This window comes from Lutra lutra, chromosome 9, assembly GCF_902655055.1.
Source record: "Lutra lutra chromosome 9, mLutLut1.2, whole genome shotgun sequence".
Classification (NCBI taxonomy): domain Eukaryota; kingdom Metazoa; phylum Chordata; class Mammalia; order Carnivora; family Mustelidae; genus Lutra; species Lutra lutra.
The window spans coordinates 114,157,698-114,181,046 of record NC_062286.1 but is presented as its reverse complement, the minus strand read 5'-3'; the positions used below and the strand labels follow the sequence as shown (position 1 = coordinate 114,181,046).

General features: G+C 42.9%; 1 protein-coding gene across 3 annotated transcripts in view; it reads left to right on the top strand.

Annotated features, from left to right (window-relative positions):
- The window catches only part of ATRN (attractin), a 155,171-nt gene that overhangs the window by 75,998 nt on the left and 55,824 nt on the right, over positions 1–23,349 (top strand). For all 3 annotated transcript variants that reach the window (XM_047744160.1, XM_047744162.1, XM_047744161.1), the window contains exons 12-21: positions 4,031–4,251; positions 6,447–6,568; positions 7,618–7,756; positions 9,383–9,573; positions 9,855–10,074; positions 11,298–11,483; positions 12,324–12,557; positions 17,758–17,895; positions 20,313–20,406; positions 22,329–22,381. In XM_047744160.1, coding sequence (XP_047600116.1) covers positions 4,031–4,251; positions 6,447–6,568; positions 7,618–7,756; positions 9,383–9,573; positions 9,855–10,074; positions 11,298–11,483; positions 12,324–12,557; positions 17,758–17,895; positions 20,313–20,406; positions 22,329–22,381 — 1,598 coding nt within the window. The remainder of the gene's footprint in view (positions 1–4,030; positions 4,252–6,446; positions 6,569–7,617; positions 7,757–9,382; positions 9,574–9,854; positions 10,075–11,297; positions 11,484–12,323; positions 12,558–17,757; positions 17,896–20,312; positions 20,407–22,328; positions 22,382–23,349) is intronic.

The following is a 23,349-nucleotide window of genomic DNA, read 5'->3' as shown; positions in this document are numbered from 1 at the left end:
CGATCCCAGGACCCTGGGATCATGACCTGAGCGGTAGGCAGTGACTTAACTGACTGAGCCACCCAGGTGTCCCAAGAGATGATTATGTTTAAGGATGGTGTTGTGTCTCCTGTCTGTATAGCGCCCAGCCTCTTTCTTCAGGTTCGAATCTGGCACAGTGGTTGGCAGGGTTGAGGATGTCCCAGCAAATGGCACACAAGAGGCATAGAGGTACCGTGTATGTGGCAGTAGATATGGCCCTGGGTACCCTGTGAGACAAACCCTATCATTTGCTGGCATTGGCCTCCCACCATAGCGGGTTTTTTTGGTTTTGTTTTAAAGATTTCTTAAATTTATTTCACACACAGAGAGAGATCACAAGTAGGCAGAGAGGCAGGCAGAGAGAGAGGGGGAAGCAGGCTCCCCGCTGAGCAGAGAGCCCGATGTGGGGCTCGATCCCAGGACCCTGAGATCATGACCTGAGCTGAAGGCAGAGGCTTTAACCCACTGAGCCACCCAGGCGCCCCCATCTTAACTGTTTTTAAAGTGTGTGGACTAGTGGCACCCATTGTGAGCAACCATCTCTGCCATTTATCTCCCGAACATTTTTCATCACACAAACTGAAGCTCTCTACCCACTGAACAACAGCTTCCCATTCTGCCCTGCCCCTGCCTTCGGCAACCAGCACACTAGCTTCTGTCTTTGTGAATCTGACTACCTCGGGTACCTTTACCTGGAATCATACAGTATTTGTCCTCTTGTGGCTAGCTTATTTCACTTAGCATAATAGCCTTAAGATTCATTCATCCATGTTTTAGCAGGTGTCAGAATTTCTTTCCTTTTTAAGGCTGAATAATACTCTCATATCTGTATACCACATTTTGTTTATCCATTCTTCTGTCGGTAGATACTTGGTTTGCTTCCTCCTTTTGCCTTTTGCAACATAATGCTGCTATAAACATGGGTGTACAAATATCTGAGTCCTAGCTTTCAGTTCTTTTGGTTATATACCGAGAAGTGGAATTTCTAGATCATATTGTAGTTCTATTTTTAAATTTTTTGAGAAACTAGATAGTTTTGATAATCAGTCTTGCCAGGAGTTTGTTTCATTTAAGTTATTTAATTTGTTGGTATAAAAGTTCATAGTATTTCTTTATATGCTTTTTAATTTCTTGAAGGTCAATAATGATGTCCATTCTTCATTCCTGATTTTGTTAATTTATCTTCTGTCTTTGCTCTTGGTCAGTCTAGCTAAAGGGTTGTCAGTTTTATTGATCTTGTCAAAGAACAAATTTCTGTTTTCATTTTTCTCTATGTATTTTATTGTTTCTTCTTGATATCATTTTCTCCATTCTGATTGCTTTGGGCTTAGTTTGCTTTTCTTTACTAAAGGTGGAAGCTTTGGTTACTGATTTTAGATTCTTTTTTTTTTTTTCCCTAATATATGTGCTTAAAGCTGTAAGTTTGTCTCTAAGTACTACTTTAATCCCATCCCATAAATTTTGAAATGGCATATTTTTGTTTTCATTTAGTTAAAAATATTTTCTAAGTTCCCTTGTGATTTCTTCTTTGACCCATAGGTTATTCAGAATATTTTCTTTATTTTTCATATAATTGTGGAGTTCACAGATTTTTCTGCCTGTTTATTTATGATTTAATTCCATTTTGGTGATCAGAGAACATACTTCGAAAATTTCCTTCCCTAAAAATACAAAAACAAAAAACACTTACTGCATTCTTGTTTTTTTTGTTTTGTTTGTTTGTAATGGCCTAGCACATATGGTCTCTCTGGGAGAATGTTCCATGTGCCCTTGAAAAGAATATGTGTGCTGCTTTATTTAGGTGGCGTGTTCTACAGACGCCAGCAGGTCATATTGGTTGATAATGTTGTTCAAGTTTTGTGTATCCTTGTTAATTTTATTCCTAGTTGCTCTCTCATTATTAAGAGTGAGATATTAAAGTCTTCAACTATAATTGTTACTTTACTACTTTTCATAAGACCTGACAGCAAAGAATTTTCTTAGTCTTTGTTTCTCTGGGGAGGTCTTTATTTTAGTTTCATTTTTGAAGGATAGTTTTGTTGGGTAGAGAATTCTTATTTGACTTTTTTTTTTCTTTCCATTACTTCAGTATCTTCTTTCTCTGCCTTATGGCCTCCATTGTGTCTTAGCCATTAATATTAATGTGATTCTCTTGTATGAGTTATCCTATGCAGTTTTTTATTATAATGTGTGTAAACATGGATCTTTTTGTGATTGTTCTAGTTGGAGTTTGGTGAGCTTTATGGATGGGTGTGTAAAGTAATCATTTTCACCAAATTTGGGGAGTTTTCAGCTATTAATTCTTTAAGTGTGTTTTCTGCTCTCTCTCACTTCTTTCCTTCTGAGACTCCCATTATGTTTATGTTGGATACTTGACAGTGTCCTGCATGTCTCTGAAGCATTTTCTCTTTTCATTTTCTTTGATATTTTTTCATTTCTTTTCTTCAGATTATACAATTATTATTTATTTATTTATTTTTAAGATTTTATTTATTTGACAGAAATCACAAGTAGGCAGAGAGGCAGGCAGAGAGAGAGGGGGAAGCAGTCTCCCTGCTGAGCAGAGAGCCCGATGCGGGGCTTGATCCCAGGACCCTGGGATCATGACCTGAGCTGAAGGCAGAGGCGTTAGCCCACTGAGCCACTCAGATGCCCCTTTTTGTTTGTTTTTAAGATTTTATGTATTTACTTATTTGAGAGAGAGAGAGAGAGAGAGAGAGACAGAGCACAAGCCAGGGAACAGCAGAGGTAGCAGGAGAAGCAGGCTCCCCACTGAGCAGGTAGTCATTGTGGGACTTGATTCCAGGACCCTGGGATCATGACCTGAGCCGAAAGCAGACACTTAACCCACTGAGCCATGCAGGTGACCCTGTATGTACTGTAACATTTTGTTGAAAACCAAACCTTTTAGGTAATATCAGGTGTGGATTCTGATTCTCCCACCATTGCCACTGGGGGTTGTTGTTACGGTTTGTTTAGTTACTTGCCTTGACTAATTCTGTAGAGTCTGTCTCCCTAATGTACCACTGCTGATTTTTTCTTCCTAGTTGTTTTTTTGGGGTTTTTTAAAAAAGATTTTATTTATTTATTTGACACAGACACACACACACACACAGCGAGAGAGGGAACAAGCAGGGGGAGAGGGAGAGGGAGATGCAGGTTCCTGCAAAGCAGGGAGCCTGATGTGGGGCTTGATCCCAGGACCCTGGGATCATGACCTGAGCCGAAGGCAGACACCTAACGACTAAGCCACCCAGGTGCCCCTGTTTTTTCTTGTTTTTATTTTTAAATCTGACTTCCTAGAGGTTGCCTTTAAAGAGTCCTATGTGGTTTTTTTCTGAGGGTTGGGGAAAGAATGGTTTTTAGATATCGCAATCTATGTACTAGTCATATTTACTGCTACTAGGTTGGTCATTGTTTCTTGCCCTTTTAAGAAGAGAAGTTAAAGAGAAACTTTTTTGTTTTCTTGTTTTTATATTTGTAATTTTTAAAGATTTATTTATTTGAGGGGGGAGGAAGGACAGAGGGAGAAGGTGAGAGAGTCCCAACCAGACACCAGACTAAGTACAGAGCCTGACGTGGAGCTTGATCTCACAACTCTGAGATCATGACCTGGGCCGAAACCAAGAGTTGGATGCTTAACCGACTGTACCACCCAGGCACCCTGTTGTTACGGTTTTTAAAATGAAAAATGATATTTTGTATGTGTGTGTGTGTGTGTGTTTTCCTTCTTCCCTCACTAGATAAATGGTTGCATCCAATATATACTTTTCTCTGCATTTCATTTTTTTCCCACACCACGTAGCAGAATGTAGAAATTATCCTCATTCCTTTTTACATCTGCCAACTGCTGTGTTCATTGTGTGGATGTACCATAGTTTACTCACATCACATCCTGAATTGATGGACCTTTGGGGACATTTCATCTGAAGATTATAAAAAGCATACGTGCATTTGTATATAGAAACCTTCAGTAAACTACTCTCCTTTTTTTTTCCCCCCCTTTTAGCACCATGTATGTATTTGGTGGTTTCAATAGTCTCCTCCTCAGTGACATCCTCGTATTTACCTCAGAACAGTGTGGAGCACACAGGAGTGAAGCTGCTTGTCTGGCAGCAGGACCTGGCATCCGGTGTGTGTGGGATACGGGGTCATCTCAGTGTATCTCCTGGGAATTGGCCACTGAAGCACAAGAAGAAAAGTTAAAATCAGAATGTTTTTCCAAAAGAAGTATGTTTTTTTTCCTTTTCTTAAAATTTAATTAATTTGAAATCTCATTTTATCTGAATTATGAAGGTATCTAGCACATGTGCATTTTTAATGTTCATTTTATTATCTAAAATGGTTTGGTAATAACTGGTGCACAGGCTTTATGGGTGTTTGAAAATAGTTTTGTAAACCTCTTTACAGTGGATGGGAACATGCCATGTGGCTCCGAGAAGCTGTCTGTGAGTGATGGAGACAAAACCTCCTTGGCATTGCATAGAGTTTGTATACCAGCTCCTAAGCCTGGCAGTTGGTCTTGGCGATACAATACAATAGGACCTTTTTGTGATAATGGAAATGTACTATTATGCGTTGTCCCAGTATGGGAGCTACTAGCCAGAGACACTTGAAATGAGACTGGTGTGACTGATGAATTTTAAACTTTCATTAATTTAAATTAAGAATTACATGAGACTGGTGGCGACCTTACTGGATTCTGCAGTCTTACGCTAAGGGTGAGATTAAGAGGGCCAACCTGGAAAAGCTATGTTGGAGTAGATAAAGAATAGAGGTAGAGTTGCTGTCTTTGCAAAGTATTCTTTTCTAGCTTCTCTAGTTGGGCACAGCAGTGATAGCAAGACAGAGAGTTGCTGAGTGTGACCAGTGGTGCTGGCTTCTAGAACCACCCCTTATGTTTTCTAAGCTTTCTTCATCTTGCCTACTTAGCTGCTGTGACATGTAGCACAGTGTAATGCAGTGATGTAAGAACTAAGAAATCCTTTTTTTAAAAACGTCTCTGCAAAATATTTGTTCACTTCAATTATTTTAAAGAATGTTGGCTGAATTTCTTAACTGTTAAGAGTTGTATGTAGCAAGTTACCTTGAGGGTTATGGTAGATAAAGTCAGCTTTCACTCTGCTGGAATGCTCCAAAGTAAGATGATCATAGATCCCCAAAGGGGCATCCAGACAACTTTCCAATGAGTGGTGGAGAACTGAGGGGACCAGAACCTGGTAGGGATAGACAATATCTACACTGTCTCTTCAAATGATTAAAATTCATGAAATTGTTTTTTTTCTTCTTAAACCAAATTTTAAAAGTTCAAATTAAATGTGCAAGAGTATAGGAAGCAATGTTTGATTACCGTAGGTGGTTCGATATAAACCTCTTTGCTATGAACTCATCTCAGATGTTGAATCTCTGGTCACTCTGCTTTCTCTGTGGGCCCAGTCCTTGTGGTGGTGACAGGAGAGGTAGAGTAATCTAAGGAGCATGCTGTGTGTGTGTTGCAGAGTGGGGGGGCTGGCTGTCTTGTCCATGGGTTCCGCCATGTGCCATGTCTGTAAGTGGATCAGTAGATCAAGCAGCATGGTTGTGCAGCCTCTTTCTTTTTGCTGACCTTGACCTGTCTAGGGTCAGTAGGAGACATAAGAGGTCTGTAGTAGCCCAGAAGTTCTCACATTTGCACTCTTAGACTTACATACATGTATAAATTGTAGCTCAGCCTAGTGTCTCTTTTGGGGTTCTGTGGTGCTGCCTCCTTCCTCTGTCCATATTAGCTTTGCATTTGTAGCTAGAGCAGTGGCTTGGTCTTCTGCATTACTTTGTTTGCCTCTTGGGCACTCTTGGTGTTCATTATATCACTACTTGCTTTCTTTCCTTGGAAAGAGAAGTATTCAAAGAACCAGACCTACTTCCCTTATATCTCATTGTTGTTGAATTAAATTAACCTATCTTTGTTTTTCCCTCTAGTGTACTCTTGGTGGGGGCATGGAAGTTTACAAAATACTCTTCTCTCTCTTTTTTTTTTTTTTTTTAATTTTTACTTATTTATCTGACAGCGAGAGGGAACACAAGCTGGGAGAGTGGGAAAGGGAGAAGCAAACTTCCTGTTGAGTCTGGGAGCCCAAAGCAGGGCTCGATCCCAGGACCCTGAGATCATGACCTGAGCCAAAGGCAGATGTTTAACGACTGAGCCACCCAGGCTTCTCACAAAATAGTGTTTTTTTAAATTGTTTATTTATTTCCAAATACTATTTTAACCTGAACACACTGATATATTTTCCTGCCAGTTTTTCTTCTTTTTTAACTTCCCAACCCTTGTTACATTGTTTTTTTTTTCAAACCTTAGTCTCAGGTTGTGCTCAATAGCGGCTATTGGCCTGTGACTTTTCTAAGGCAAAACTGTCACAGTTGATGAGTTCTTCTTCTTTTCGTAGCTCTTGACCACGACAGATGTGACCAGCACACGGATTGTTACAGCTGCACAGCCAACACCAATGACTGTCACTGGTGCAGTGACCATTGTGTCCCCGTGAACCACAGCTGCACGGAAGGCCAGGTCAGGGGCCGCTTCTCAAGGGTTTCAGGGGATGAAGAAACCCCAGGGCGGGTTAGGGGTGAGATTATGGTGTGTGTCACACAAATACTGGCCCAGAGGTATTTTTCAAAACCTCCAGTGTAGTTTCAGGCTTTCTTTTAGGAAGGGATGCTATATACATCCTAATTTTGAAGGTCTTGCTAGCCATAGGATTGGTGTGTCATGTCTTAGAAGAAGGTAGGACTGTTATTCTGTGTACTCCCCACTCCCTAGGCATGGCTCTAGCTAGGTCCTCGATTCTTGGTGAGAGGCTTGTCATGGTGAGCTCACTCTACTTGTGCAAGCTTTGGGGAGCAAGTTAGGACTTGAGACTGAAGGTGAGTCAGGCAACTTAACGAAATCTCCTTGTCTTATGTTATATCATGGCTCAGTGTAATTTATGCTCACATTTATGATTTTTTTACTTGGGTGATAGGACAGAAAAAGATACAGTGACTCCGCCTCTGTAGTTTTTGACAGTTTATTCTGTAAAGCAGTTCCTAAAGTATGAGAGTTTTAGACTGTTCAGGAGGCATTTGAAAAGCGGCAGGTTGAACACGCCCATTTCACAGCTGAGCAGGTGAAAGCATGGTGTTTAAAGATTTTTTTTTTTTTAATTTATTTATTTGTCAGAGAGAGAGGGAGAGAGAGCAAGCACAGGCAGACAGAATGGCAGGCAGAGGCAGAGGGAGAAGCAGGCTCCCCGCCAAGCAAGGAGCCCGATGTGGGACTCGATCCCAGGACGCTGGGATCATGACCTGAGCCGAAGGCAGCTGCTTAACCAACTGAGCCACCCAGGTGTCCCGAAAGCATGGTGTTTAAAAGAGCGCCTTGCCTCCTTGCTGGGTCAGGACATGTCCTGTGCGAAAGATTTCAGCACACTCTTTCCACCAGAGGGCTGCCTCACCTGCATCTTATGTCTTTATTTGCAGTTTGCTTCCTCAATTAGATTTTGTTTATTTTAGTATCCTGTCCTTACCATGAGTTCTGTCCGTGGATTAAGAGAAAAGCTTTTGTCTGCTGTGTTCTAGATCTCCATTTCCAGATACGAGAATTGTCCCAAGGATAACCCCATGTACTACTGTAACAAGAAGACCAGCTGTAGGAGCTGTGCCCTGGACCAGAACTGCCAGTGGGAGCCCCGCAATCAGGAGTGCATCGCCCTGCCCGGTAGGCCTCGTAGGGGCATCTGGGTGTGTGTGGGTCCAGAGACTTCACACACAAACACACATCCCCACCCCCAATACTGTGCAGCCTAGACTGCACCCAAGAGAGGGAACAGATAGAACTTTTTATCCATTCATTCCCCCATTCCACTATTGTGGTTATTTTTTTAAAATGAAAGTACAGTTCTTAAGCATTTGCTGCTCCTGTCCTTTGAAATAAAGTGAGCATTATCTGCTGCTCTGGAGAATGGAATGACAGCTTGGCTCCATGTCATCGAGCCTGCTCCATTGTCCCCGCTTACCTCTGCTCTGGTCACCTAGCAGTCGAAAGCAGCAGTCTTGGCAGCCGGTCTGCGGGCCACTTGGTGAAGGACGCTTCTTGCCACTGGGATCAGGCTGTCAGCACCTTCTGACAAGAAGGAGGGGAGATGGTTTTCTCACCAGCAACCCCCTGAGGTGCTCTCTAGTCCTGAACACCTCAATTTACGGCAGCTGAGATTGAGGACGAAGAGTTGAGGGCCTCGGGCCAGCCAGCCACAGCAGAAGTTCTGTGATATATTTGCTCACCCGGGATTTCCAAGAAGGGGGACATCGATGGTTCTGCACAGCTTCCGAAGCACGCACACGGCAGCAGGATCTGCCAGGCCCCTTCTCAGGGTCCTTTGAGAGTGCTGGATTCGGCTTGCACAAGTGTGAGCTGCGTGTTCTTTACCTCATTGTAGTAGACTTCAGTGTACTACAGAGTACCAGAGGGTCTTGTCAGGACTCAGGTTCTGGTGCACATTGGGGGTGGGGCCCCAGAATCTGCATTTTAATGAGTAGTGACACTGATGCAACACTTGAAAGAGCACACCTTGTTTGCTCTTAAATGACCCCTTTTCTGGGGCATGTTCCACTTGCCTCAGTGACCGGTCACAGGCATCGTTGGTGGTGTGTCCAGGTTACTCAGTTCTGGCAAAGTTGCCTTGCTTGTTCCCTGTCTTCCAGGAAGCATAGAGAACTTCTGTGCAGCTCGGGACACAGAGCAGAGCTGGGTGGGTGCAGGGTGAACACAGGAGCAGATTACAGTCTTACCCTGTTTGCTGCACCTGTATCACTTAGGGTTTTTTGTTTTTTGTCTTTTTTTCTAAAAAGGATCTTTCCAGAAACCTCACTTTCAGGAAGTTTCGTACCCTTGATTTTACTTTCCACTTGATGTGAAACAATGCACCTTTGAAGACCATCGTCTTGTTCACTCACCAAATCATTTCCATCCTCTAGTTTTCTTCCCTACCCTTCCAATCTGCATATTCATTTCTCTGTTCTTAGGATTTTGGTCTTGTTTCTAATTGTTCTTCAAAAGGGGGCTTAAAAATCTAGCACTGGCACCTAAGATTTTTTTCCTCCAAGATATAGAGCAATTGACCTTAGAATATTGAGATCCAGGAAGCAGGACTGGTGAAGTCTAACATTATTGTATTCTGCATCGGTCCTTAGTTATGCGTTGGATGCCCTCACCACATCCTGGTGAGGTACTGCGGAATTCAGATCACTGAAACCTTATAGGTTTCTGGTCATTTGAACTGGTAATGTGGTAGTTTTGTGTGATTTCTAAAACTCTATTTTTTTTTCCCTCCTCCCTTCACAAAAGAAAATATCTGTGGCATTGGCTGGCATTTGGTTGGAAACTCCTGTTTGAAAATTACTACTGCCAAGGAGAATTATGACAATGCTAAATTGTCCTGTAGGAACCACAATGCCTTTTTGGCTTCTCTTACAACCCAGAAGAAGGTAGAATTCGTCCTTAAACAGCTGCGGATAATGCAGTCATCACAGAGCATGGTGAGTTCACATCCTCAAAACCGAAGCTTCTGGTACCCACACTTGTACTGAACGCACCCAAGCAGCTTCCCTGTGGTGGTATGCCCGGCAGGCGGAGTACCTAGTGCATGAGTGTAGTTGAGGGAGTAAGAAGACAGTCTGTCCTAATCTGCTGTGGTTGAATTGGATGGGGAGGTTTTCCTTTATCTGTTGGGGTATGTGTAACTTGGTGGTTTTTACCTAGAAGGTTTTTTTGGTCAAGACAATGCTTGTATTCAAAGCTACATCTCTTCTGCCTGTAGTCCAAGCTCACCTTAACCCCATGGGTTGGCCTTCGGAAGATCAACGTGTCCTACTGGTGCTGGGAAGATATGTCCCCATTCACAAATACTTTGCTACAGTGGATGCCATCTGAGCCCAGTGATGCTGGATTCTGTGGGATCTTATCAGAGCCCAGTACTCGGGGCTTGAAGGCTGCAACCTGCATCAACCCACTCAATGGCAGTGTCTGTGAGAGGCCTGGTGAGTCTGTGGGTGAATGACGTGTCAGTGGAAGTTCACTGAGAGACCGTAGGAGGCGTGTGTGATATTTAGAGGTGTGAGATAGTCACGAAAAACAGATGGAGTATTGATTCCAAGCATATGAAGCGGAGTATAGCGCAGAACTTAGAAGTGGAAGGAAACAGTCTCTGGCTGTGAATAGTATGAGCCAGAAGCATAAACAAAAATAACTAACACTACTCTAAGAACCTAACATTCTAATTAACGTGAGATTGATGGGTTTGCTGACCATACGAAGTACTGAGAATTGCTCTGAATGGCAAATGTCTTAAGGTTGGTAGAGAAACGCTGTGGAAGCAGGAACAAAAAATGCAAAGAAAAGGTCAGAAAAGCAAGCAGGTCACTGCAAGGGACAGTAGACAGAAAGCATCAATGGGGAAAAAAATGGGGAGAGCAGTCATAGGACAGAAAGCAGAAGCTGTCCTGAACGGCGCTAGCGCTGTGGGAGGGTCTGAGGGCAGGCGCTGAGTTGCTTCTCAGGTTCACAGCTCCCCTGTGGGCTGCCTTCAGGCCTCCCGTGGGCAGGCACAGGCAGCATCTGCAGCACGCAGACAAGCCGAGACAAGCATCACAGCCTACAGAGGGACTCACTTGCAGTAGGCGGAATTTTGTGCACACTTCTTGGGAGGCTGGACGCCATTGACATCGTGTCTCATTTTAGGAAGGTATTCCAAGTCGTCTGAGGAGTACAAGGGTGGAGAAAAGAATTCATAGCCCTGAAAGAGTCCTCTTACAATATGGTTTCTAAGCTTCCTATAGGGGAGCATTTCAGCCATTTTGGGTCCTGAATGCTTTGGTGCATTTAATGCATGCTGTGGTCCCTCTTGCGCCCAGATATACAAAGATACAAATTTTCATGTTCAGGTGGGTCATAAAACCCCTGAAGGTCATCTTGAGTCCCGTATACTGCAAGGAGCTTTAGAACTGCTACGCTTCTGGAAAGATTCGCTTGTTCCCTCATGTCTGTCCATAATGCTCTTTGAAAAGAAAGAGAAAGGGTTTTTTCTCCTATGTGGATATACTTGACCAGCCCAGTACCTGGTTTTCAGTTTTCTCCTACATTAACTGTAGCCCCCTGATTTGATTTCATGACCTGCTAGTGGGTCACAACCCATCCCAAAAAGCCTTTGACCTTGGCCAGCGTAGCAGGAGCACTAAGTGTCTGTGTTGGATTTGCTTCCCAGCAAACCACAGCGCCAAGCAGTGCCGGACGCCGTGTGCCCTGCGGACGGCGTGCGGGGAATGCACCAGCGGCAGCTCCGAGTGCATGTGGTGCAGCAACATGAAGCAGTGCGTGGACTCCAACGCCTACGTGGCCTCCTTCCCTTTCGGCCAGTGTATGGAGTGGTACACCATGAGCAGCTGCCCCCGTAAGTGGAAGCGTGCAGCTCCTGCTGGGGGGTTGTGCCGTCAATCTCTCAACCTTTTAGGGACAAGACCGGAGACTGCCTGAGTAGAGGAGAACCTTTGCACACAGTCCAGCAGGGGTGGGGCAGCTGGCCCTCCCCACCCCGCGTTGGTTAAGCGTTCGGCTCTTGATTTCAGATGAGGGCATGATTTCGGGGTCGTGAGATGGCGCCCCATGTCGGCCTCCATGCTCAGTAGGGAGCCTGCTTGAGATTCTCTCCCTCTGTCCCTCCCCCAACTCGTTCTCTCTTTCTTTCTCTCTGTCTCAAATAAATAAATCTTTAAAAAGAAGAAGAAGAAGAAGAAGATTCAAGCCCTGTGGGACAGGGCATGGAGTACAGAAACAGCTTGCCCAGCTTCAGCATCGAATTGCTGAAGCCACATAACGTCTCCACATCTTCCTCTCCTGATTCGTGAAATAAGTGCTTTCTGGTAGATGACCGCTAAGGTCCCTTCTGCCTCCACATCTTGGGATTGACAGAGGAGGGGAGGAGCCCCTGTTCTATGTTAGGCAAGCTATTGGGCTCTTTAAATTTTTTGTGTCATTTAAGAAATCCCCTTAGAATGGGAATTTTTGACAGAATAGTCTGTTTAAATAAAAGTTAATTTAGGGGTGCCTGGGTGTCCCAGTCAGAAGAACATGCATCTCTTGATCTCAAGATTGTGAGCTCAAGCCCCACGTTGGGTGTAGAGAATACTTAAATAAATTAATTAATTTTAAAAAGCTTTTTAAAAAGGTAATTTAGATATAATGAATTCAAAGCGGCATGCTGTAGTGGACTGTAACTTGTGTTCTTTTACAGCTGAAAATTGTTCAGGCTATTGTACCTGCAGCCATTGCCTGGAGCAGCCAGGCTGCGGCTGGTGCACTGATCCCAGCAACACTGGCAAAGGCAAATGCATAGAGGGCTCCTATAAAGGACCAGTGAAGATGCCTTCTCAGGCCCCTGCCGGGAATTCTTACCCACAGCCCCTTCTGAATGCCAGCATGTGCCTGGAGGACAGCAGATACAACTGGTCTTTCATTCATTGTCCAGGTAAGATGCCTTGTGTATCCAAAATCAAGTGTTCTGCTACTTATTTACAAAGACTAAAACTTTGAAAGCTACATTATTTATATGAATTTTCTTTAGGGAAAAAAGAATGTAACAGACCATTTTAGAAGAAATAATTTTGCATGAAAAATATACACATATTTTTTTCATGAAAAATATTTTTAATGTCAGTTCATGAAAACACAGAAGTTCAAGTGAGTTGTTTTGCTTTCACTGTGAAAGTATTGAAGTATGTTTGTTATGAACAAATATTGCAGATGTAGATAAAATAAAAACTGGAATTCTTCTCTAGTTCTTCAGAGAAGTAAAAACTTCTAATGGTTTAATATAGACACTGTCTATTTTAAAAATAGAAAGTACTGTGGTGTATAGGATTAATATATATTGTTCTGTAGTTTGCTTTTTACTGAAAAATACATTATGGCAGCCGTTAGGGGAAAATGAAAAACAAAACTACCAACCCAGAAGTTCCTCTCCACAAATGCAGAAAAAAAGGAAAACAGTTTTATTTTGAATAAGCATCAAACCAGATTGTTGTACACCCTACAGGCAACCCACTAATGAGACTGCAAAAACAGAGAGAAATCTCACCCTTTTAAATCCATTACATAAATGTTTTGAAGATGAATGATAACTTGTCCTCATATGAGAGGTTTTGACAGCACCGTTTGCTGTACCCGTCGTTCATAGTTTATCCTGAATTTACTTGGTAATTGGGGTGGCCACCTGTGTTAGTTAATTGTCTTTATCCAAAAAAAAAAAAAAAAATCCTGTATCTTTATGGCAAGCAGGTGGTTACACTTTGGCACAAAGGCACCCAGACTGAATTCCCAAAGTGACAGGGATATAGAGTGCTGCCTTCCTTGATGTTTACATTTCAAAGTGATGGCTCCCAGGCCCTTAAGGAAAACATTCCTGGACTGTTGTGCTGAGAAGAGGTTTATTGAGGTATTTTTTAAAAAGATTTACATAATATACATATCAAAGAAACAGACAGGATTTGTAAATACAGGTTTTTCTTGAAAAACTCTAAGAATAGGGAGAGGGGAAAAGGTCCCTCTCCCTTTTGGCAAGAGGAAAATTAAGCCTGTCTGCCTCCTCTCCCTCCTTCCCTCTTCCTACTTTCCCTCTGCTCCCTTCTTCTTTCTTCCAGTGGTTGGTGCCAGAAGGAGTAGACCATGAGTTGGCCTAAAGCCTAACTCTATCCCTGCTGGGGATGCTGCCCTGAGAGATTGGCCATTGATTCAGACTTTCAGTAAATAACTCAGGAATATGCTGAAGGGTCTGCAGAATACCAGGGAGAGGGGGGGGGGTTAGACAGGTGCAAAGACCCCCAGGAGGTTAGTGGGTAGGAAGATCTCCAGGAGTCTGACAGTGCCACCGACAATAAGGCTCTTTGTGAGGACTTCTGTAAGGGAAAGACCACAGGGAGCGATGGTAAAAGGCAAGAGGCAGGCTGGGGGAACATATCTGCATTGTGTATAATAAGTGATTATCATCCTGAGTATGCAAACCTCTGCCCCCAGAAAAAGCGCTGTCAGCTCAGTAGAAAAAGTGGGCAAAGGATATAAAGAAATCTTTCTCAGAAAAGGAAGCAGAGCAGGGCAATGTAAAATAAGAAACCGGTCTTTTCCCTCCAAACAATTAAGTTTTCTGTGTTCTCTTTTTTCCTCTCTAAGATGTCAAAGGATCTATCATTCTGTTTCTAATCTACTAGTTTAACTCACGAAGTATTTAAGTCTGTGCATTTTTATTAATATCAAGACTATATGAGGTGAAATGGCAACCCACAGAGTGGGAGAAAATATTTGCAAATCATATTCAGTATCTGGTAAGAGTCTAATGTCTAGAATATGTAAGAACTCTTAAAACTCAACAGTAAAAAGACAACCCAATTAAGAAGTGGGTAAAAGACTGAAATAGACATTTCTCCAAAGAAGATACACAAGTGGCCAATAAGCACAAGAAAAGATTCTCAACAACATTCGAGAAATTGGAACCCTCACACATGGCTGGAAGGAGAGTAAGCTGGTGTGGCCACTTTGGAAAACAGTTTGGCAGTTTCTCAAAAAGTTAAACATAGAGTTCTCATATGGCCCAGTATATGCCCAGGAGAATTGAAAACATATGTCCACGCAGAAACTTGCAGTGAATGCTTATAGAAGCATTATTCATAATAGACAAAAATGGAAACAACCCAGTGCCTGTCAAGTGGCGAATGGATAAACATGATGTGATACGTTCATATCACGGACACTGCTAAGCGATAAAAGGGGTGAATGGAGTAGTGTAGTCTGCAACACCGATGAGCCTCAGAAGCCTGCTATGTAAAGGCAGGCCCACGCAAAGACTGCATGGTGTATGATACCATTTATGTGAGACGTCCGAAAAAGAGCAAACACACAAAAAGAGCAAACACATGGAGACAAAAAAGAACTCAGCGATCACCTAGGCTGGGGGTAGACATGAGCAGTAATGGGCACAGGGTTTTCTGAAGTAGCAGTGCCGTGTCTCACCCTCCCTGGCCAGCCTGAAAAGATTGAGACTTCTCCACGTGTTCATCAGTACTTGTATCTGTTATTTTTTTGATTTGGGGGACTTTGTTTTTGTTTTTTGATAGATGTTGTAGTGTGTGAGAAGTGGTATCTCTGGTTTTGATTTGCATTTCTTTAATGACTGATGAAGTCGAGCATCTGAAGGCCATCTGTGTCTTCTCTGGAGAAATGTCTATTTGAATTCTTTGCCCATTTTTTTTTTAAAGATTTTACTTATGTATTTGACAGAGAGAGAGAGAGAGAGAGAGATCAAAAGCAGGCAGAGAGACAGGGAGAGGGGGAAGCAGGCTCCCTGCTGAGCAGAGAGCCCGATGGGGGGCTCGATCCCGGGACCCTGGGATCATGACCCAAGGCTCCCCTCTTTGCCCATTTTTAAATTGTGTATTTGGGGACGCCTGGGTGGCTCAGTTGGTTGGATGACTGCCTTCGGCTCAGGTCATGATCCCGGAGTCCCGGGATCGAGTCCCGCGTCGGGCTCCCGGCTCCATGGGGAGTCTGCTTCTCCCTCTGACCTTCTCGCTCATGCTCTCTCTCACTGCCTCTCTCTCAAATAAATAAAGAAAATCTTAAAAAAAATAAATAAATAAAATAAAATAAATTGTGTATTTGTCTGTTAATTATTGACTCATAGAATTCTTTTTCTTAAACAATTTTTTAAAAGATTTTATTTATTTATTTGACAGACAGCGATCATAAGTAGGCAGAGAGGCAGGCAGAGGTAGGTGGGGGGATGAGGAAGCAGGCTCCCCACTGAGCAGAGAGTCAGATGCCGGGCTCGATCCCATGGCCCTGGGATCATGACCCAAGCTGAAGGCAGAGGCCTTAACCCACTGAGCCACCCAGGAGCCCGGACTCATAGAATTCTTTATGAAGTCTAGATACAAGTTCTTATTGACTATATGATTTCCAAATATTTTTTCCCATTCTGAGGGTTTCTTCTTACTTTTTTGGTTGTATCTTTTGAAATATAAAAGTTCTAAATTTTCTAAATCCGGGTTATTGGTGTTTTCTTTTATCCCATGTGTTTTTAGTATTGTATCTAAGAAATCAGTGCGTAGCTAACTCAAGATCACAAAGATTTACTCCTGTCTCTTCTTTTTAGAGTTTCATAGATATTTCTCTTATATTTATGTCCATCAGCCCTTTGGGGTTTATTTTTGTATGGGATGGGAGGTTGAAAAGACACGTAACTGGTCAGGAGGCACTTCCTGCTGTCTGCCACTCTCCCGAGGCCTGCTCTGTCTCCCAGCCCCAACTGGATTTTTCAGGTGTCCATTGGTAACGAGCATCTAGTCACTTTAGCTGTCCCCTCCTGCACTAGAAGACAGATGTCTCAACTCCCTTTTCTATCAGATTGACACCATCTGTTTTATAATTTCTAGAAATTGCTCAGTAATTCAGAAGTATTTCTCAATATATCTGATAGCACCTTTTCCTCTTATCCCATATTGCTATGGGTTTATCCTTGTTTTTACTTTTTTTTTTTTCCAGTAATTTCAGTGGGATTTTGAAGGGGTAAAGAGGGAGAAGCATATTCCTAGTCTTTTTATCTAGGATACAGATTTTATTGGTAAATAATTTTAGGTGTTGCATTTTTGTGTGTGTGCTGTGCTTTGCCTTTTTGATATATATAGTCATTCATCTTCACAGGAACTATGTGCATATTCCACTTTTTTGGTGCAATAATAACTGCTATGTAGACTTACAGTCTACATAGAACAAGTCAAAAGGTTAGTCAATGCTAATGCTATGGGTGCATTATGCTCCTCACACAATATTACGTGTCAGTAGTATCTCAGTAAAGCTGGGGGACAGAGATGTACAGAGTCAGATCTTCTGCCTGCAGTGTAGATTGTGCGCTCTGGTCCTACTGGAGTCCACAGTGCACAGCCTAACCAGCTGTCCTGAGCAGTCCTGAGAGGTCCACCTTTCATATGCCTTTCTGGTTGTAAGGTCCTATGTGCGTTAAGAATCTTACTAATTCCACTTGTGGGAATGTTTTTATATATAAAGATGGTAATTTTTCTAAAAAAGAAAAATTGAAGGCAAACTAAATATCAGAATGTAAGGGAATGGTTAAGTAGCTGTTAGGATTCATAGACATCATTCTGCCACGTAAGGTTTTATTTATGATAGATCAAATAACGTGGCAAAGTGATTGTGCTGTAAGTAAAAAATAAAATCAAAGTTGAGTATTAATATAAGCACAACTGTGTAAAACTATATAGAAAAAATAAATTTCTTGAACTAAAAATCCCAAATATGCGCAGTGATCTCTGTATGGTGCAATTGAAAATGATTTTCCCCTCTTCCTTATATTTTTTAAATTTACTATCATGAACATGCATTATTTTTATGAACAACAGCAATTTTTTTTTAAGGGCTATAGATTTTCACCCTGTTGTGGTATATTTCTGATTTTCCTGGACTAGTCCTGTATAGATGTTTTTATCTTATTTTTCCAACTTGTTTTTAGTGGGCCAGTTTTAATGATTTTATCCTTAGAGGTAATAAAGAACTTAAATAGATAGTTGCAAATAAATCTCATGGAATTTACTCCACTCTGTTCTACCACGGGACAGTCCCCTTAAAATGCCTTTTTTTTTTTTTAACGCTTTCTTTTCCAGCATGCCAGTGCAATGGCCACAGCAAGTGCATTAATCAGAGTATCTGTGAGAAGTGTGAGAACCTGACCACAGGCAAGCACTGCGAGACCTGCATATCTGGCTTCTATGGTGATCCCACCAATGGGGGAAGGTGTCAGCGTAAGTAAATCCCTCAGGGTTACTGATTGCAGACCAGCTGGAACACAGTGCCTCTGTTTGACTTGAATATCTAGGAGGACAGAAGCCACTTGGTTTTGGATACTGCCTTTGTTGTCATGCTTGTCAGGAGCTCAGCTAAGCCTGTGAGAGAGTGAGCAGAGCTGCCAAGTATCAGAGTAGCCAGTTAACGCCAACAAGCTGAAAATGGAAGAGTTAAGCCTTTATTTTTTATTTATTTTTTTTTAAAGATTTTATTTATTTGAGAGAGAGACACTGAGAGAGAGCATGAGCGAGGAGAAGGTCAGAGAGAGAAGCAGACTCCCCATGGAGCTGGGAGCCCGATGCGGGACTCGATCCCGGGACTCCCAGGATCATGACCTGAGCCGTAGGCAGTCGTCCAACCAACTGAGCCACCCAGGCGTCCCAAGAGTTAAGCCTTTAATCGCTTACTGTGGTGGTAAAGCAAGAGGCTTAAGCTTAAACCCAAGAAAGCTCTGAGTCCCCACATTTCCTTTCCCTCCAGGACTGGATGTTGGTTGAGCATCAGGTGGATCAGCACAGAGGTGGGGAGAGCCCAGGACAGAAGGCTCCAGCAAAAACCTGTCATGGGCCCTGGAGAGGGGAGGGAGAGGGAGGGTGGTGGGACTGAGAGTGGGGACGATGTCTTCAGGGCTCCCCCACCTTTCCCCCCATCCTGAGGAGGCTCAGCAGGGCTCCCAAAGAGGGTCTGCCCAGGCCCAGATAAAGAGACTCAGGAGCAAAGATACCTACGCTAGGAATGCAAATATGTGATGGAACATGGCTGACTTGGGGAGTGGGTTGCCCTGGGACTGTGACTGCAGCTTTCCCTCAGAGACCTCCCTCAGGAACAGGAGATCTGCTGGCTAAGCCTGGGTTTTAGCTTGTGGTCAGATCCAAAACACCACACATGGGGTTTTAACCAGGAGCTGGATTCCTCAGTACATCTAGAGTGTGTGTGTGTGTGTGTGTGTGTGTGTGTGTTTATATTATACAAATTTATATATATATAAATATATTATTTTTTAGTTTATTCAACAGAGAGAGAGAGAGAGAAGGAGAGAGTTGCACAAGCAAGGGGAAGAGGGAGAGGGGGAGGGAGAAGTAGGCTCCCCATTGAGCAGAGAGCCCAACATGGGACTCGATCCTAGACCCTAGGATCAGGACCTGAGCTGAAGGCAGATGCTTAGCTGACTGAGCCACCCAGGCGCCCCACTTCTAGTATATTTTGAAGATTTAAATAGTTCTCTGTTTCTGTATGCATGTCAGATAGATTCCTGGAAGCAAGGACTTTTTTGTGTTAGAACATAAATTAATACCTTTTTAAAAAATGATCAGTGAGGCTGGCGAGCTGCTTTTTGGCTCGTTCTTACTTCCAGTGGGAAGACCCTTCAGGTTCTGAGTAGGAAAATAAATAAGGAAGTAAAATCTCTACCTTCTCCCCACATGCCACCACCAGACTCCTTAGCATGGCCCTTGAGAATTGATCCCAGTGCAACCAAGAGAGAGCAGTGTATCCCTTAACCTCTCTGGGATTCAGTTTCCTCATCCGTAAAATGGGGATAAAAGGATGGCGGTCAAGACGGAAGCAGTCAGAGCAGTGCATGACACTTAGTGAGTGCTCAGGAAGTGTGGGTGGTTACTAGTACTCTTCTGCTGACATTGCCCCCCACTCTTCAAGAACATTTCGGGCTCAGATTGAAAGTTCTTGAGTAAAAATATTTTCCCCACACTTTGTGACTGGACTTTATCCATTTGACAGTGATCACAGGACCCCATGCCTGTGGCCCCCAACACATGGGTGCCATTTCTGCAGAGGCTACAGAGAAGGCCAGGTGCAAGTCCTGCAGGGCCTCTGAAACACTGACCTGCCACTGTGATCTCACCTCACTTCTGAGCCCTGCTGGGATTTGAAACTCGGCCTCTGTGGGGCAGGCACCTCATCAGAGGCTGAGTGCAGCCAGACCAAGCCTCCCCCTGAGGGGCGGTTATTGCTCAGAGCAACTCCTTGTGGGCAGGGACTGAGTCAGTGCCCCCCCTACCCAGCGCCTGGCATATGAGAGGTGTTTCATAAATATTTACCGAATGAATGAGTCATAATAGTGAAAAACAGCGTATTGAGAAGATCAAAATAGATCCAAATGGTTGCTTCAGATGGCAGTAGAAGCCAGCGCTCTCTTTCCTCCTGTCCTTGGACTCTGGTTCTTCTCATGTTGCCTTTACATTGTTTGAGATAAATCGTTAGCTGGAAAACTTGAATCTTAGCCTTTAAATGCTTTCATTCTAAAGTCTTCCCTATCGAATCCAATTCAGATAAAATTATGTGTTTCAGGAAAAGTCTGTGATAGTGGTGATCTTTCAAGCCAGTTGTGACTTCCATTCCTTTTCCTTCTCCCCAGCCTGCAAGTGCAACGGGCATGCATCACTGTGTAACACCAACACGGGCAAGTGCTTCTGTACCACCAAGGGCGTCAAGGGGGACGAGTGCCAGCTGTGAGTACCACACTCCTGCCACAGGCCACACGTGGGTTTAGTGACTGACAGCCAGGCCAGCTGGGTCTGTACCACCAGGGAACAGGCCAAGGAACTATGATGCTGCTGGACCACAAGAGCCACCCCTTCCCTGTGCCCTTTTGTTATGGGCTCTGGGTTGGGGGGGTATCCCCAGGTTGATGAGTTTGGAATTCTACCTTTTCTACTTCAGGCGGATCTAATTCAGTCAGCCTCCATACTGAGGAGATTCAGCAGCAATTCCTTGATGGCTCCTTAGGTCACATTTTTATGTTTGAGTGGCACTGACTGCATTGCTGACTTGGATCAGCCTTACCTTCAACCACTGTTCAATTTTTGTCACATCAGGAGATTGTACCCTTTCCCGAGAAAGAGCTGGAAGACTTGGTATTCCAGGACAGTGTTTTATTTAGCATTTTGGTTGTCTGATGATGGAGCTGATCCCCTGGCCTTTAACACATCCCTCCTCTTCTAGCATTTTCCTTGGTGAAGTCTGCTAGACATCTTCCGGGAAGAGTCTGGGGTTCCCATCCATGAGGAGGCCAATAGCGTCAGACAGACATGGAATTTTAGCCCTGGCTCTGCCTCCAAGAAGCAGAGCACTCTTGAGACAAATCACTTAACTGCTCTGAACCTCAGTTTCCCTGTCCATCGATAGCAGTACTAGCAATAATTGTTTTTAGTGTCCTGGTGAGTTGGAACAAGAGATTGTTCCCCGACGAATATATACCGGTTTGCCTCACTAGGAAACCTCATAAAACACAAGTACCAGCTTTACTCATTCTCTCAAGAAGGGACTTGAGAGAGAGGTCATAGTGGTATCACAACATTAAGCTGAGACAAGCAGATACATCACTGGCAAACTTTTTCTCAAAAAACACTAGTAGTAAGGTCACCAGTGACTTTGATAGTGATGTTCAAGGAAGGAATTACTCTGTCTGCATTTTACAATTGACACCACTGGGCACGTTTACTGGTTTCATGATGCCTTAAAGCCAATACATGAAGAAATGTCTAATCAAAGATTAAGTTTAGCTTTTGGACCTAGGTTCCTTTAAACAGAACCATATAATAGAGCAGAATTAATCACTCGTGCCCTCAATTAGGCATACAGTAACGAAATGAAGTATAGGTCCAGTGAAAGACTTTCTTTTCAAGAGATTTTAGTTAGAAGCAAGTGCTAAGAATCACCCTGGATCCAAGGACACAATATCGTGTATTATTTATCCAGCAAAAATGCTTGACCCAAGCTTTCCCCATCTTCCTAATAGCTCTTAGCTCCTGGGCCTGCCAGTATAAATGGCCTTGTGAAGTGGGAGACTGCGTTTTGCTGATGTTCACAGATAATATTTGTGGGGGAAAGTAATGATTCTTTTTTAGTAGAACTTATTTTTTTCTCCAGACTGGTGAACCATGTTCAAGGACTTTTTAAAAAAAAGTGAAAGTGATTCTTGATATTTAGCCTTTTTTTATTTTTAAAGAATGGCTCAGTTTTATCCAGGGAGAACAGGAAGGAAGTGAGAAAAGGATATTTGAAAAATGTTTTAACTTCACTTTTAGAGGAATATTTAGTACACACAAAAGTTGAAATGTGTTTTTCATGAAAATAAGTAGGATCTAGATTTATTACATTTGGATTTGTCTCCTGTGCTTTGGCAAATGTTTGTCAGTTGGAAGGGTGTGAAGTGCTGAGTGGTCGGTACTCAGCATGAACAGAGACTCCTCAGCCTGCCTGATCTGAGTGACCGTGAAGAATGTGATTATCATGACTCACACTTTTTGTAATGTAGTTTTATAGGAAAGGATCCGTGTGGTTTTAAGATGAATGTAGATTTGGTTTTAAGATGAATGTAGATTTTGTTTTAACCATCAATAGAAAATAATCTTTATTTTTATCCCCCTAGATGTGAGGTAGAAAATCGATACCAGGGAAACCCTCTCAAAGGAACGTGTTATTGTAAGTGTTTTCACAATTCATATTTGTCTAGAAGCATAGTAGTGCAATAAAACTTAGTTATTTACTTTAACGTGGTTTAAGAATGGTAAGTGCTATGAGAATATAGCCCTTCGTGGAAGTGTGTCCTAATTTGATGTGTTTCCATTCTGTTACACTTATGCATATAGGAACACCATTTGAAGCTGTGTTAATTATGGTTGTGGTTTATGTTAATATGTCCATAGCAGATATCACGGGAGATTACAGAAATACATACCTCTGGCTTTCCTCATTTATGTTCTCTTGAAACCTAATTTCATTTGCCATTACCTGGTTGGGGTCAACATATTGCACATCCAGGATATAGGTCAGAAACCATTTTTTTTTTAGGTTTTATTTATTTAGAGAGAGAGCACGAGCAGGGGGAGGGGCAGAGGGAGAGAAAGAATCTCCAGCAGACTCCGTGCTGCGTGTGGAGCCGGACGTGGGACTTGATCCCACCACCTGAGATCACAACCTGAGCTGAAATCAAGAGTTGGTACTCAACTGACTGAGCCACCAGGTGCCCCCAGAAACAATTCTTTTTTTTTTTTTTCCAAGATTTATTTATTTATTTTAGAGAGAGTGAGAGAGAGATAGCCAGGGGGAGCAGAGGGAGAGGGAGAAGCCACTGAGCCCAAGGGAGGGCTCAGTCTCATGATGCTGAGATCACAAGTTAAAACCAAGAGTCAGACACTTAACCAGCTGAGCCACCCAGCCATCAGGTGCTCCACTATATCAGTTAATTTTTTGTAATCTGGTACACTGTAATTTATCTATCTTGAAAAAATAAAGCCGAAAGCAAATACCAGGTTTTAGCAATGATATGGGAAACTAGAACCTTTATGTACGACCTTCATCCGTCTTTGTGGAAATATAAAATGGTGTAGGCATTTTGGCAGAACCACTTGGCAGTTTCTTAAATAGTTAAAAATAAACTTACCAACAGC